This window comes from Lepidochelys olivacea (assembly GCF_965140295.1).
Source record: "Lepidochelys olivacea isolate rLepOli2 genome assembly, chromosome: 20".
Classification (NCBI taxonomy): Eukaryota; Metazoa; Chordata; order Testudines; family Cheloniidae; genus Lepidochelys; species Lepidochelys olivacea.
The window spans coordinates 1,783,779-1,798,340 of record NC_140430.1 but is presented as its reverse complement, the minus strand read 5'-3'; the positions used below and the strand labels follow the sequence as shown (position 1 = coordinate 1,798,340).

Sequence of the window (14,562 nt, the reverse complement as noted above, 5' to 3'; positions counted from 1 at the left end):
CACCCCACAAGAGCCAATCAGTGTAGCCTCAAGCTATTAACATTGACATAATGGAGCAGGCCTGGGCAGGGAGCCAGGACTCCTGGGTTCTATTTCCAGCTCTGCCACCAACCTACTGTGTGACCTTGGTGATGTCCCTTCCCTCCCATCCTTTGTCTGTCTAGCCTGTGCGTGGCCTGGGGCAGGGACTGTCTCACTCCTTGTCTATGCAGCACCCAGCCCGCCGGGGCTTCGCTCCCTCGTGCAGGCACGGCCGTGCTATGGATAATCACTATTGCCTGGGAACACAGCCCCCCATTATGCCCCCTTTAACCCCGAGCACCAACTCCCAACGTGTGTGTGTGGGGGGGGGGCACAGTCCCATGTGCCCTGAGCAACATCCGGCAGCCCCTAGTCTTGTCACGGACCCTCTCCGCTTCCTGGCCTTCCTTCCCCCCACCCCCTACCTGTCTTGTGCAGGTGACCAAGAAGTCGGTTTTCCCATGGGGCGGGGCCAGCGCTCACCCCCAGTGACTAGTTCTCCTGCATCCCTGATCATGAGCCACAGGGTGGGGGAGGGAAAAGCTTTTCTTGGCCCAGTCCCTGCTGGGGAGGGAGACGAGCTTTGGAGCCGCTCAGCGGGCTGCGCAGACAGATGATACTGGGCTAATGGCCTTTAAATGGCCCCTGAGCGCCCGACTGGTTTCTTCTTGATGAGCATTTCCCTGCCAGGCCATGGTCACTGGGCTGTTTCCCCTCCCCCACGGCTGAAGATTTATCGGGGGGGGGGGGCGGTGCAGCAGCTTACGGGAAGCATAAACTGTTTTGTGTCTGTGCCCAGGGACCTCGAGGCCTCGTGAAGAGGAGAGTGAGGGAGACGTCAGCCAGTGGCGTTGGATTTCCAGTCTCAGCAGATCCGGCACTTGGCTGCAGCCCGACCCGCGCAGGGGAAGGGAGGGGCTCCTTGGCGAGGCAGCTGCTGACTTGAACCCCATTTCCGAAGGACAAGGCTCTGCTTTGGAGGTAGCCAGAGAGAGATCTCAGCTCAAAGGGATTCCTGGCAGAACAGAGCTGGGTGGATGGGGCTCTTGGCCCCGTTGGGGTCAATCTGGTGCAATCTCTGGTCTCACCCTGGCTTCATGTCAGGACCAGGGCAGCATCTGGTCCCATTTGTATCTCTCTCCTTCCCTGGGTTATTAATGTCACCTGAGCTGATTAGAAGGAGAACATTTTCCTAAGGGGTTTAGGAGCTAGGGCCAGATTTCTAAAGATCTTTAGGTGTCTAAGGCGCCCATTGGGACTCACAGAACACCTAGGAGAGTTAGGAACCTAACTGCCATCAACTTTCAATGAGACTCAGGCTCCTAAGTGCCTCAGTGACTTTTGAAAAGGGGACTTAGGCACTTTTGGAAATTTCACCCAGCAGGACTTTCCAGCATCGTCCTCGTCTGCACCAAACTTTCCAAAACCAGCCCTTGGCTTGGCTGTGGCATCAGGCTTCACAAGTCCGGCCTCCAAACTTCAGGAGATCAGCTTCAAACCCCTGAGATTTAAAATATCATAAAGGTGCGGCTCTGCTCACTGGCCGCCTGGTTCCTGAGAGTCCTGTCTTCCCCTTTCTCCACCCCACAGATGTGAGGGCTTGCAAGTAGCTTTTATTAAATCATCGTAATGAGGAAAGGAGAGGTTCTCGCAGGAGGCCGTGACCCTGGCAGGTGGGTCTTCAGGAGAAACCTCCAGTATCACAAGTTAAAATCGTGAGAGTTGGTGACGCTGATTTTGAGAGGCTTCAGAGCAGCAGCGTGTTAGTCTGTATCTGCAAAAAGAAAAGGAGTACTTGTGGCACCTTAGAGACTAAGCTCCCTGGGGTGGGGCCTGCTGCTTTGTTCTGTGTTTAGCAGTGCCTGGGGCCATGGGCGGGGGCTGGGGCTTAGGGTTAGACAGCCATACAGCTTGATAACTTGAGATGGCTGGGGCCAGGCGCCTGCAGCCCCATTGATTCTTCCCCGCCCCAGTGCTCAGCACCACTTAAAACCAGCCCCCATTCTGCGGGGAGCTCCTCGAGGGGTGCGCTTGGGCCTGCATGGAGCATCCTTCAGGATCAGCATCCTATTTGGGCACCAAAATATTGATTTAGATGCCCAGCTTCGGCCAGGGATTTCTCTGCCCCAAGGAGCCCGGATTGGTCAGTTTTGTGTTGTGGCTCTGGTCAGTTTCCTCTTCTCCTGCAGGGCTGCTCCCAGCATGGGAGGGGATGTCTTTACCTGCTGGCTGGGACTGGGTAGCTAAGGGTTGAACCCGACGCTCCTGAAAATTGGTCTGTACAAGGGAAAGTTTGTTAAAACTCGATTAAATCGGGCGGGGGGGGTGGAGGGGGATAGATGGCTAGATAGATAGAGGGGGTGGATGGGGATAGATAGACAGGATGGATGGACGGATGGGGATAGATAGAGGGGGTGGATGGGGATAGATAGACGGGATGGATGGATGGATGGGGATAGATAGAGGGGGTGGATGGATAGAGGGGGTGGATTGGGATGGATGGGGATAGATAGGATGGATGGACGGATGGGGATAGATAGAGGGGGTGGATGGGGATAGATAGACGGGATGGATGGATGGATGGGGATAGATAGAGGGGGTGGATGGATAGAGGGGGTGGATTGGGATGGATGGGGATAGATAGGATGGATGGACGGATGGGGATAGATAGAGGGGGTGGATGGGGATAGATAGACGGGATGGATGGATGGATGGGGATAGATAGAGGGGGTGGATGGATAGAGGGGGTGGATTGGGATGGATGGGGATAGATAGACAGGATGGATGGACGGATGGGGATAGATAGAGGGGGTGGGTGGATAGAGGGGATGGATTGGGATGGATGGGGATAGACGGGATGGATAGACAGACAGTGGATGGGGATGGGTGGATGGATAGAGGGAGTGGATGGGGATAGACAGAGGGGGTGTACAGGAATAGATAGAGGGGGTGTACGGGGATAGATAGAGGGGGTGTACGGGGATAGATAGAGGGGGTGTACAGGAATAGATAGAGGGGGTGGATGGGGATAGATAGAGGGGGTGTACAGGAATAGATAGAGGGGGTGGATTGGGATGGATGGGGATAGATGGGATGGATAGATAGACAGTGGATGGGGATGGGTGTACAGGAATAGATAGAGGGGGTGGATGGATAGAGGGGGTGGATTGGGATGGATGGGGATAGATGGGATGGATAGATAGACAGTGGATGGGGATGGGTGGATGGGGATAGACAGAGGGGGTGTACAGGAATAGATAGAGGGGGTGGATGGGGATAGATAGAGGGGGTGTACAGGAATAGATAGAGGGGGTGGATGGATAGAGGGGGTGGATTGGGATGGATGGGGATAGATGGGATGGATAGATAGACAGTGGATGGGGATGGGTGGATGGGGATAGATAGAGGGGGTGTACAGGAATAGATAGAGGGGGTGGATGGGGATAGATAGAGGGGGTGTACAGGAATAAACAGATGGAGTGGATGGGGATGGGTGGATGGATAAATCAACATTTTAAAATCTGCTTCAGTGATTTGGGCTCCCAGTTCTCAGGCAACTGGGAACAATCTCAGCCATCAGAGTAGCAGCCGTGTTAGTCTGTATTCGCAAAAAGAAAAGGAGGACTTGTGGCACCTTAGAGACTAACCAATTTATTAGAGCATAAGCTTTCGTGGGCTAAAACCCACTTCATCAGATGCCTAGAATGGAACAGAGAGTAAGAAGATAGATATACATACAGAGAACTTGGAAGGGTGGAAGTTGCCAGACCAACTCTAAGAGGCTAATTAATTAAGAGGAGCTATCTCAGCCATGTTCATTTATCTCTTCACTATTTACAAGAGCCAGATTCTGCCCCAAGCGCCGCCCCCCTCCCCCCGGGTCAGGCGATGACTGCGTCACACAATCCACAGCCCCTTGTCTCCTCCCGCACCCCTCGGACCCAGTGGCCCGATCCCAAGGTCCTTGAGTCCGACAGAAGAACCCTCGTTAACTGCAGTGGCCTTTGGGTCCGGCCCCAGACACGACCCACGTCCTTTCCTTAGGGGCCTTGGCACCAGACTGGTCTGTAGGCATTTCTAGAGCAGCACCATGGGCACTGAAGTCCCCATCTGTCCCCACAGTGGGTCCAGGCCAGGCAGCAGCTCCCCCCACGCTCCAACTTTGACCCAGGGCCGTCAGCCTATGCGGCCAGTCAGGTCTGGGTTAATGAGGGGGCCAGTCCATGCTGAGAACCTGTGAACTCACTGCATGGGGAGGGGGGGGTCTCTGAGGAGGCTAGTCACTGCCCCTGGGCAGGATTGGAATTGGCCACCTCAAGGCAAAAGGCTCCATAACCCCATTCCAGGGGGCCCAGGCCTGTTTGTTGGATCATATTAAAGAAGTTCTATATTAAAATCACAAATGAGTTTGATTCCCCATAGTTTAAATTCCAGGGTATTACTAATTCAGAGGTCTCTTGGTTTTTGGTACTGTTTCTCTCCCACTATGTGTGAAACTTGCAAGCTGCTAATTTTAGTATTACATTCTGAGACAGAGTCTGTTCTCAAAGCAATTCTTTGTAACAACCACCGCTCACCCAGAGAGGAACTCAAAGCAATACTCTGTAACAACAGAAACAGCACCCAGAGACTCCCCGCCCTTTTGTTGTATTCATCTCGCTTTGTTAACAATTGTGATTAAAATAGAGATAGAGGATGTATGTGGATGGATGCTTGGTGTGGATAATAACTGAATGATCAGGGAGGTGCCAGCCTAAGAATCCAGTGTCCATCGGCTGAAGAAGGCGTCAAGTGGAAATAACCAGAGGACCCCGGAGGGCAGACTGGAATCCACCCAACAGCCTCAAGGATGGGAGAACCAAAGAACAAGATCACATCTGGCAGCACGGAGCCGTCAGGAATGTGCCATCCGCTGATTGATTCAGCAACAGCATGATGAAGCAATTCCATAGACTGGCCCAGGAAGAAATTCCTACAAAAATGGACCTGGCCAGTGGCTTGGCATGAGCAACTCTAAGGCTGGTAACTACGATAATAACCTTGCAGAACCTGTGTGTGTGTGAATGAATGTGAGAATAAATGGAATGTTATCGCTATAACTAACTGCTTACTAGGATTCTTTCTGTATTCACAATAAATGTGGTATTTTGCCTTTTCCCCTTTAAGATGATCCCGCTGGTTTTTATTTTATTGGATATCATGTTGGGTGTCTCAGTCCTGCAGCATGAGGCTCCCCGCCATGGCTTTGTCTTCCCTTCACGCCATTCTTCCCCCACCCCCTTCACTCAGGTGGGACCATTTGCCGTGGGAACCCAGTGACACCCCCCTTCCCTGACAGCACCGCCCATCCCCCGGACTGTGAGACAACACGGAGGGAATGGGGGGAACCTGTGAACCCCACAGCTAGAGCTGGAGAGGGGGCACCCACCCCTTTGGGGCCACAGATAAAGGGGGATGGGGGCCTATGCCTGATGGCCTGCATGGGGACCCCCTCACCCTACAGTGCAGCACAAACCCCAGCAGACTTGGTTTAAGAGCCAGGGGGCCACTGGTTAAAATCCAACCCCCCCCCCCACCACACAGGGACTGTGCTGCACCCCAGAAGGAGCTGCATTTCCCTAGTGCAAAAGGCCTGGGGCACTTCCAGGGTGGGAACACACAGAGCAACTCTCACGGTCCCCCGCACTCTTTAGGGAGGAGAAATCAGCCCCAGCGTTCACTCCAGTGCCTCTCGGACAATGAGCTGAGTCCCCCTGCCCCCCCATCCAACACCACACATTCCCCCTCCTCCCCAGCTGAAATTCCAGGCAGGAAAATCCTGCCCAGGTTCCACTGCCCAAGAATCCCCCAGGTGCAGATCAGAGCTGAGCGCCCGGCGCTGGCAGCAGGGAAGGATCCATCAGGCCCCCCAGCTCGGTGGCCCTGGCAGCTGGCATTTGTTGTCCCTCCCAGGGGTTCGAGCCCCCTCCCGCCAGCTCATTACCTAGCCAGCCTGCTTGGTACCTGCTGGGCCTGCCACAAAGCGGGGCCGGGGAGCCGTCACTGGGGCTGCAGGTGCCTGGATGGAAGCCTGCCAAATAGCCCCCACTGTGGACCGGGAGCAGCAAGGGGTCCCCTTCGCAATCCCAGCACGGCATCACCTCTCTCTAGCACAGGGGCTCTGACCACTCAGCACCCTTAGAGCACCCTCCACCCCCAACAAACCTCAGCTCCAGCCCGTCCATCCTGCCCCCTCTGTTCCCACAGCCGGATCCTTCTTCCCTTCTTGTTCTAAACAGGTGTGGAGCCTGGCTGTTAAACAGCTGCCATCCCCACCCCAGCAGGGACTGCATCGCAGCACTGGCTGGGGCCTATGTAATGATTGCTGCGGACCATGGGATCCCAGCTGGGGTAGGGCCATCGACTGTCAGCGAGGGAGTGGGACAAGCCCCCGGCTCCTCCTGCTCCGGGGTGAGGGATTTGCCCTGCCCCTGCAGTGTACATGGGGCAGGGGCCCCCTGCTGTCTCCTCCCCCAGCCATTTTAGGGGTGAAGCAGCCCAAAGAAGGGGCCCTGCAGGACACAACCTTCAGCCAGCTGCCAAGGAAGAAACACTGCAAGCAGCACCCTAGGCCTCGGGGGTGATTGCACCTTGTTCCTCTGGGCATCCCAGTGCCCATCCTGCAACAGCCACCCTGGGCTCCCCCAGTCCAGACCCACAGCCCCCCACAGCTCTGCCGCTGCCCCTCAACCTGACTGCAGCCCCCACGACCACCACCATGGGCTCCCCCCCTCAGTCCAGCCTCCTGTGACTGCCACACTGGGCTTCCCCCAGAGCTTTACCAGTGCCCCTCAGTCCAGACCCACAACCCCCTGTGAGCACCACCCTGGACTCCCCCCTCAGTCCAGCCCACAGGCCCCTGCAACTGCCACCCTGGAGAGAAGAGAAAGGGCCACCCCACCCCAGTGACTGGCCAGTGTCAGCTGTTACCAGCCCCTGCTGGGCCACATGACAGTCCCATCCCTTGCTCCCCCTTCTCCTTGGGAAGCTGCTGGCTTCAAGCTGAAATGTCTCTGGGGCAGGAGTCTCTACCCCCCTGCCCACGGTGGGTCTGCTCCCCAGGGCTCAGAGGGGAGCCAGCCCCTACAGCCAGGGGAGCAGGCAGGCCGAGTAACATGGTGCCATTTGCACAGCCAGGACCTATGACAGCATCTTAGCAGGACATTTAAACTAGCAGGAGGGGGTGTCCCCCTGCCCTTGCCAGGCTGGGGCCAGCAGGCCTGAGCCCATGCCAGCCTCCCCCTTGGTGTCTCTGCAGCCTGCTGCCCTTTTCTCCCAGGAGCTGGCCCAACAGCAGCTGCCGCCTGGTGCTGGGGGAGGCGGATGCCAGGGGCTGTCTGGAGGGAAACTGGGAAATCCAGCCCTGCTATGGTACTGACCACAGAAAAGCATAATCCAAACCTAACTGCGGGGCCAGTCCTCTCCCACCATCTGCTGCTTTATTGGCCAGCCTGTCCCTTCTCCCCCTGCACAGCTCCCCACTCAGGGGAAACTGAGGCACAAAGTCCTGGCCCCACTCAGTGCATGGGAGTAGTTAGGACACAGGGATGGGGCAAGGACCCTTGCATGCTGCTGAGTAGGGGTTGAAAGGGAAGGGCTCTGAGTGGTCAGCATAGGGCTACACTATCCCTACCTGTGCCCAGGCTTCCTCCAGGACTACAGAAGGGAGAAAACTTCCCCGTTAAGTGGCGGTGACCCTCAGAGCCCTGGATGGAGCTCAGGGGGAGGCATTAATACTGGAATGGGAGATTGCTCTGGACTATCTGCACCCAATAGGTCCAGGCACCTAGATGGACTGCAGCCATTCCCGGGAAGAACAGGAGGCAGGATGCCTGGGTTCCCTCACCAGGGTGTGCCTGGTTCCTTTGAGCAGGACAGGCAGCTGCACACGAGAGCCTGTACAAGAGCAGTCAGGCTGCTGGATCTCTGGCTGGGTTCAGCTTCTGTCCCCCATCCTGCTGGCATGAGCCAGGGGCTCCCCAGGCCAAGCACTGGGCAGTTTGCCCCATGCCTAGCACCTGCCCCATGCCTGGCAGGGCCTGGCCACCCCAGGCCAAGAATGAAGTTCTGCCCAGCGCCTGCATGGCAGGCTAAGAGCAGCTTGGACTGGGCTGTGGTGGGGACAGGTCCCAGTCTTGTGCCCAGCTGTATGAGCAAGGGGGGTCCTGTCCCCTGCACAGCACACAGGGAGGTCTCTGCCACCCAGGAGGCCATGGTGGAGTCAGACACCCCCTGCCCCCAAGTTGTGGCAGATGGGAGCTGGATGAGTGTCTCCGGGAGAGGCAGGAAGCTACAGCGAGTGCATGGTCACCATAACAGCACTTCTACCCCTCAGCAGGGCTCCAGCACATGCCAAGTGGCTTCAGTGAATCGCTGAAGCGGGACCGGGGCACTGCTCCGATGCAGCGGCTTGGTCACAGGCTGAGGGTCCCAGGCCAGTGTTCAGCTTGGCGAGGAGTGGAGAACAGCCCCACCCCCCTCCCATTCAATAGCTGCTCCTCATTAAGCCTGCCCTGGCCCACCCGAGGGCCGAGCCAGAGCTCCGCTGAAGGAGAGTAAACGAGACGGTCCAAGTAGGAAGAGCACTTTTAATGACTACAGGACACTGGAGAGTTTTACAGGAACAGAGAGAACAGAATGAAGTGACAGCACAGGGAAGAGACAGGACCGGTTAATACTCTTCTCCTTCATCCTCGCCCTCCACACTATCCGCCCCCACCTCTTCGTAATCCTTCTCTAGGGCAGCCATGTCCTCCCGAGCCTCCGAGAATTCGCCTTCCTCCATCCCCTCCCCTACGTACCAGTGAACAAAGGCACGCTTGGCGTACATCAGGTCAAACTTGTGGTCCAGACGAGCCCAGGCCTCGGCAACGGCTGTGGTGTTGCTGAGCATGCATACGGCCCGCTGCACCTTGGCCAGGTCACCGCCAGGAACCACAGTGGGGGGCTGGTAGTTGATACCAACCTTGAAGCCAGTTGGGCACCAGTCCACAAACTGGATGCTGCGCTTGGTTTTGATGGTGGCAATAGCAGCATTGACATCTTTGGGCACCACGTCCCCACGGTACAAGAGGCAGCAGGCCATGTATTTCCCATGGCGGGGGTCACATTTCACCATCTGGTTGGCTGGCTCAAAGCAAGCGTTTGTGATCTCTGCTACAGTCAGCTGCTCATGGTAAGCTTTCTCAGCAGAGATGACTGGGGCATAGGTGGCCAGAGGGAAGTGGATACGGGGGTAGGGCACCAGGTTGGTCTGGAACTCTGTCAGATCTACATTCAGGGCACCATCAAATCGGAGGGAGGCGGTGATGGAGGACACGATCTGGCTAATAAGACGGTTCAGGTTGGTGTAGGTGGGGCGCTCAATGTCCAGGTTCCTGCGGCAGATGTCATAGATGGCCTCGTTGTCTACCATGAAGGCGCAGTCAGAGTGCTCCAGGGTGGTGTGGGTGGTCAGGATGGAGTTGTAGGGCTCCACCACTGCGGTGGAGACCTGAGGAGCGGGGTAGATGGAGAACTCCAGCTTGGACTTCTTGCCATAGTCGACGGAGAGACGCTCCATCAGCAGGGAGGTGAACCCAGAACCAGTGCCACCTCCAAAGCTGTGGAAGACCAGGAAGCCCTGGAGACCAGTGCACTGGTCGGCCTGTTAGAAGAAAAACATTACAAGCTGCCTCCGGAACCTGCACTGAGATCCTGGTCACACAAGCCTTGCTCGTGCCAGGCCCTGACCCAGGCCATCTTGGCCAGCTCTGCTCTTTGATCAAGTACAGTTTGGTTTCTCACCCGCCCCTGCTGGGACAGGAGCATCTGCTCCTGATGAGCCTTTTGGCCACAAGACTGACAGCTGGTCCCCCACCCTCAGTGGGTTCGGTGCTCTAGACAGCACCCTCAGCCAGACCCACCCAAGGAACCCAGAGCGATGTCACTGCTTGGAGACAGCAGCTCTTCCAGAGCCAAGTCTTTCGCCCCCAACCGCCTACTACCAGTGATTGTCTGCCTGGCGAAGAGGGTGGAGACTGAGGTAGTTCCCCTCCAGTGTCACACAGGGGCAGAGGGCCCCCCCACCCCCATGGAAGTGGGGTAGGACAGGCAGCTGTGAGAACGAGCCAGTCAGGAAGGTGAGAAGTCATAAAGGCTGAAACCAAGCAGGCAAATAAGCCTGTCTGCTCTGTTCATGCCCTGCCCCATGGGGGGCCAGTCTGTTTCCAACCCCACACTAAATCCAAGACTCCCAATATCTGCATAACATGGGTGCAGACCCGCCCCCACATCCCTCCCTTCACCAGCATGCTCACTCCATTGTCCTAGCTGTCTAGGACACAGGCCCTCAGCCCCTCCCTGCTCTGCTGCTGAACAGGGAGAAGGGTTCGCTCCCGTCCGGAACAGGAGACGTTTGCTAGGAAGCCAATTCAGGTAGAACGGGGGTTGGCACATATACGCATCAGCACCGTTCTGCTGCCAAGGCTGGACCACAGACAATGCTGTGGGCACACCCCAGATTGGCCTCACTGGGCAGAGACTCACTCACCAGCTTCCGGATTCTGTCAAGAACCAGGTCAATGATCTCCTTGCCAATGGTGTAGTGCCCACGGGCATAGTTGTTGGCAGCATCTTCCTTGCCGGTGATGAGCTGCTCAGGGTGGAAGAGCTGGCGGTAGGTCCCAGTGCGCACTTCATCTGGGGAGGGAAGAAGAGTTAGCATTAGGCGCCTTCTCCATGGAGATCACGGGAACACGAGGCTCAGGACTCTACTCCAGGGAGCCCAGAACTCACCTATGACTGTTGGCTCCAAGTCCACAAAGACTGCTCTGGGGACGTGCTTGCCAGCACCCGTCTCACTGAAGAAGGTGTTGAAGGAGTCGTCTCCTCCGCCGATGGTCTTGTCACTGGGCATCTGGCCATCAGGCTGGATCCCATGTTCCAGGCAGTAGAGCTCCCAGCAGGCATTGCCGATCTGGACACCAGCCTGGCCGACGTGGATAGAGATGCACTCACGCTGCGGGGAGAAAAGGACATTGAGCAGCCTGGCTGGGGGTGGTTTTGCACCCAGTGTCACCAGCTGATCATGGGGCTGGACGGCGCAGGGTTGTGAGTTCAATCCTTGAGGGGGCCATTTGGGATCTGGGGCAAAAGTTGGGGCTTGGTCCTGCTTTGAGCAGGGGGTTGGACTAGATGACCTCCTGAGGTCCCTTCCAACCCTGAGAATCTATGATTAGAAAGATTAGATTTACAAATGAGGCATGTGACCCACAGTGCAAACACCTCCAGGAAACAGTCTGTAGGCTAGAGAGGAGCCAAGAGGAAGCCCCCCAGCAGGAAGGGAGCTGGCCCTGACAGAATTGTGGCCAATTACCACTCCCCTGGGGTGGGAAGAGTATGCTGTGACTGTTAAGGAACCATTTCTTTAGCCAAGGCATCTATCAGAACACACACACGGCTCCCGAACCAGGCCAGACAAGGGTTTTCCCCGACCACATCAGCTCAGAGAAGCCACATTACAGGCTGGCTGGGTGCCTGAAAGCAGCTAGTCAAGGCAGCTCTGGCTTGCAGGGTCAAAGCAGATTTGACCCAAAATCAGACATGTGATGAGGCAGCAAGTTCTCAGCTGCAGCCTAGTCGCTGAAGTGTTGCTTCCCTGGGTCCCACCAGTTTGTATACCCGCAGGCCAGCCTCCAGCTCCAGGGAACATTCCTGATGGGCCCCATGGAAACATGCAAATTCCTCCTTTCAGTCCCTGATCCATGGCTTCCCAGCGATTGTGTAACCCTCACTGAGCTAATTCAGCCTCTGCTTCAGTCCTATTCTTTCAATAGAAGGCCCTTTTTCCCCTTTAAGCCAGATTAAACCAGCAAGCTCCAGCCATCTGACTCATGGAAAAACATGCCAGATAAGCAGCCACAAAAGCTGTAATTTGAAGGGCTGTGGTCAGCCGGTTTTAACCCCATAGGGGAGGTCGCACTGCACCTTGGCGAGTCTAGCCAGAGTACAGCCAGCCGCAAGGTCTGGAAAACGGCTTCTCTTTTCCTAAAAAAGTTGTTAAAGTGGCCAGAAATTCCAGCCGAAGCAGAGATTTGGCTGCCCCCCAGGGAAGCCAAGGGACTGAACTTGTCGGAGCCCATGGAAACGTCCCACAAGCATCTCTGAAACATTTGAAACGTTGTCTCTAAGTGTTTCCTCTCCATATTCGCGGCCACAGGGCTTCTGAGGCGGTCCCTGCTGAAATGCAGGCTGGCACCTGACTAAGGCTTCGCAGGGCACAAACCCTAATCCTCCTCCCCAGGGGTAGGAAAACCTCCTCCTCCTCACAGAGGGCAAACGGAGGCACCCAGAAGTCAGGAGAGCTGGCAAAGGCTATGTTGCCATTCGCTGTTGGAAGCCCCTCAGGTCACTTGAAATGGCCATCGACTTCTAAAATGAAGTCACCCCTAGCCCCGCTGAAGCGCTGACTAATGCGGGCCACGGGCCAGGCCCTTCGCTATCCCAGGCCCATTGTGACCCTGGCTGACTCGGAGCATTACGCACCCCCTGACTGCTCCAAGCAAGGCGCTCAGGCCCAGCAGCCTGCGCATCACCACAGGGGCAGGTCCCCGGGGCGGGGCGCAGACCCAGGAGAGAGCACTGGCCTCCCATGCATGGGGGGCAGGATATTTGCATGCTCCTGAATATTGTACCCAGGACCAATGGGGCCAGCCTAATCCCTCTCCAACCGGCATCACTTCCTCTTGCCAGTCCCGCTTTCACTACTCCCTCCTATCTCACCTTGAGGGAGTCCTGGCTCGCCTCTCTGCCCTCAGGGCATCTTCCCAGCGCCTTCCCAAGGGGCCAACCCGAAAGTCACTTGCCGCTGCGGGTTACAGCTTCCGTTCACACGGCACCAGCTGTCTACCCCGTGGCCGCTAGCTCCGAGGGCCAGGGCCCCGGTCTCTGGGGCCACCATGGCCTAGCAGAAGCAGCTGGAAAGCCAGGCTCCGGTGTCCTGGGCCCAGCAGGACTCCTGGGTCCGATTCTCAAGGGTGGCCACGGAGTGGATTCGCAGGCCAGCTGGGCCCGGAGTCTCACTATCCCTGTCTGTAACTGTGGGGGGGTCGGTCCCCCATCACTGTGAAGAGACCCCCCCCCCCGCAGTGAAACACGTGGCCAGGCGTTATACCCGCCTGCGAGCGCGCAGACCAGCAATAACGCCCGGTTCCAGGGCGCTCCTGTCTGCAGGGCCCCAGCCCGGGGCAGATCCGAGCCTGGCCCGCCCCGGAGAACTCCCGCCAGGCACCAGCTCACCCCCCCGGCCCCCGGGGCCGATCCGACCCGGCCGCAGGGCAGCGAGCTCGCCCCCCCCCAGCGAGCTTCCGCCTCCGGCCGAGCTCGGCCCGCCCCCGCTTCCCTGGGCCCGCCCCGCGTGGCGCAGCAAGGAGCCGAGGGCGCGGCCCGGGGATGCTCCGGAGCCCGGGGGGGGCCCGCGCTGGGCCCCCCCCCCAAGGTCACGGGGCGCGGCGGGGCCAGGCGCGGCGAGTGGGGCCCACGCATGCTTGGGGCCCCGGAGTCGCTGCAGCCGGTGCCCCCCCCCCGGCATGCCGAGCTGCGGCTGCCCCAGGGCGCCCCCCACCCACCAGCCCGCCCCCTCCCCACGCGGCCCGCCCAGCCCCATCGCGCCCCTCCCCCACACTTTGCCCCCCAGCTCCCTTCCAGCCGCCCCCCACAGTGCGCACGGTCCCGCGTGGAAGGCTCGCCGCGGGGGACTCGAACCCGGGCCCCGCACTCACCATGACTGTGGGGGGGCAGCGGCGTCTCTCACTATCCGACCCTTTAGGGAGTCTCCAGTGAGAAGAAGTTTGGGCAGCCCCGCGGGCGGGGCCTTATATACCCGAGGGGGCGGGGCTAAGGCTGAAGGGGCGGGGAGATAGGTGTGTGTCCCCTCAACGCCCCGCCCCTCGTCTAAGCCCCGCCCCCAAGGTGTCCTGATTGGCAGGTTCGAAAGTTTGAACTCGCACGCAGTGGATGACGAACGCGGAGTGGAATGTGGAGGGGGGAGGGAGGGAGGCTGGGGGATGGGCTGGGGGGGCACATGGGAGTGGGGATGATGGGGGATGGCATGGGGAAGGGGTTGGGGGAGATGGGGGATGGACTGGGGGGAGGCATGGGCGGGTGGGAGAGAGGGGGGATGGCATGGGGGAGAAATGGGGACCATGGGGGTGGGAGAAATGGGGGATGGGCTGGGGGAGACATGGGAGGTGGGGGAGATGGGGACCGTGGGGTGGTGCAAGAGAGGGGGGATGGGCTGGGGGAGACATGGGGGTGGGGGAATGGGATGGGGAGGCATTAGGGTTGCCAGCCCTCCAGGATTGCCCTGGAGTTTCCAGGAATTAAAGACAAATCTTTAATTAAAGGTTTTGTCATGTGAAGAAACCACCAGGAATGTGTCCAACCACAACTGGCAACCCTAGCAGGCCTGGGGGTAGGAGATGCGGGAGGGGCTGTGGGGGCATGGGGAGTGGGAGAGCACTG

General features: G+C 58.0%; 1 protein-coding gene across 1 annotated transcript; it reads right to left on the bottom strand.

Annotated features, from left to right (window-relative positions):
* Positions 1–8,634: 8,634 nt before the first annotated feature.
* Positions 8,635–13,926, bottom strand: LOC311510341 (tubulin alpha-1C chain). The gene is made up of 4 exons (XM_084609933.1): positions 13,821–13,926; positions 10,837–11,059; positions 10,592–10,740; positions 8,635–9,706 (listed from the first exon to the last, which is right to left on the bottom strand). Exons 1-4 carry the CDS (start codon positions 13,821–13,823, stop codon positions 8,732–8,734), a joined length of 1,350 nt encoding a protein of 449 aa, XP_084466059.1. The 5' UTR covers positions 13,824–13,926; the 3' UTR covers positions 8,635–8,731.
* Positions 13,927–14,562: the final 636 nt, after the last annotated feature.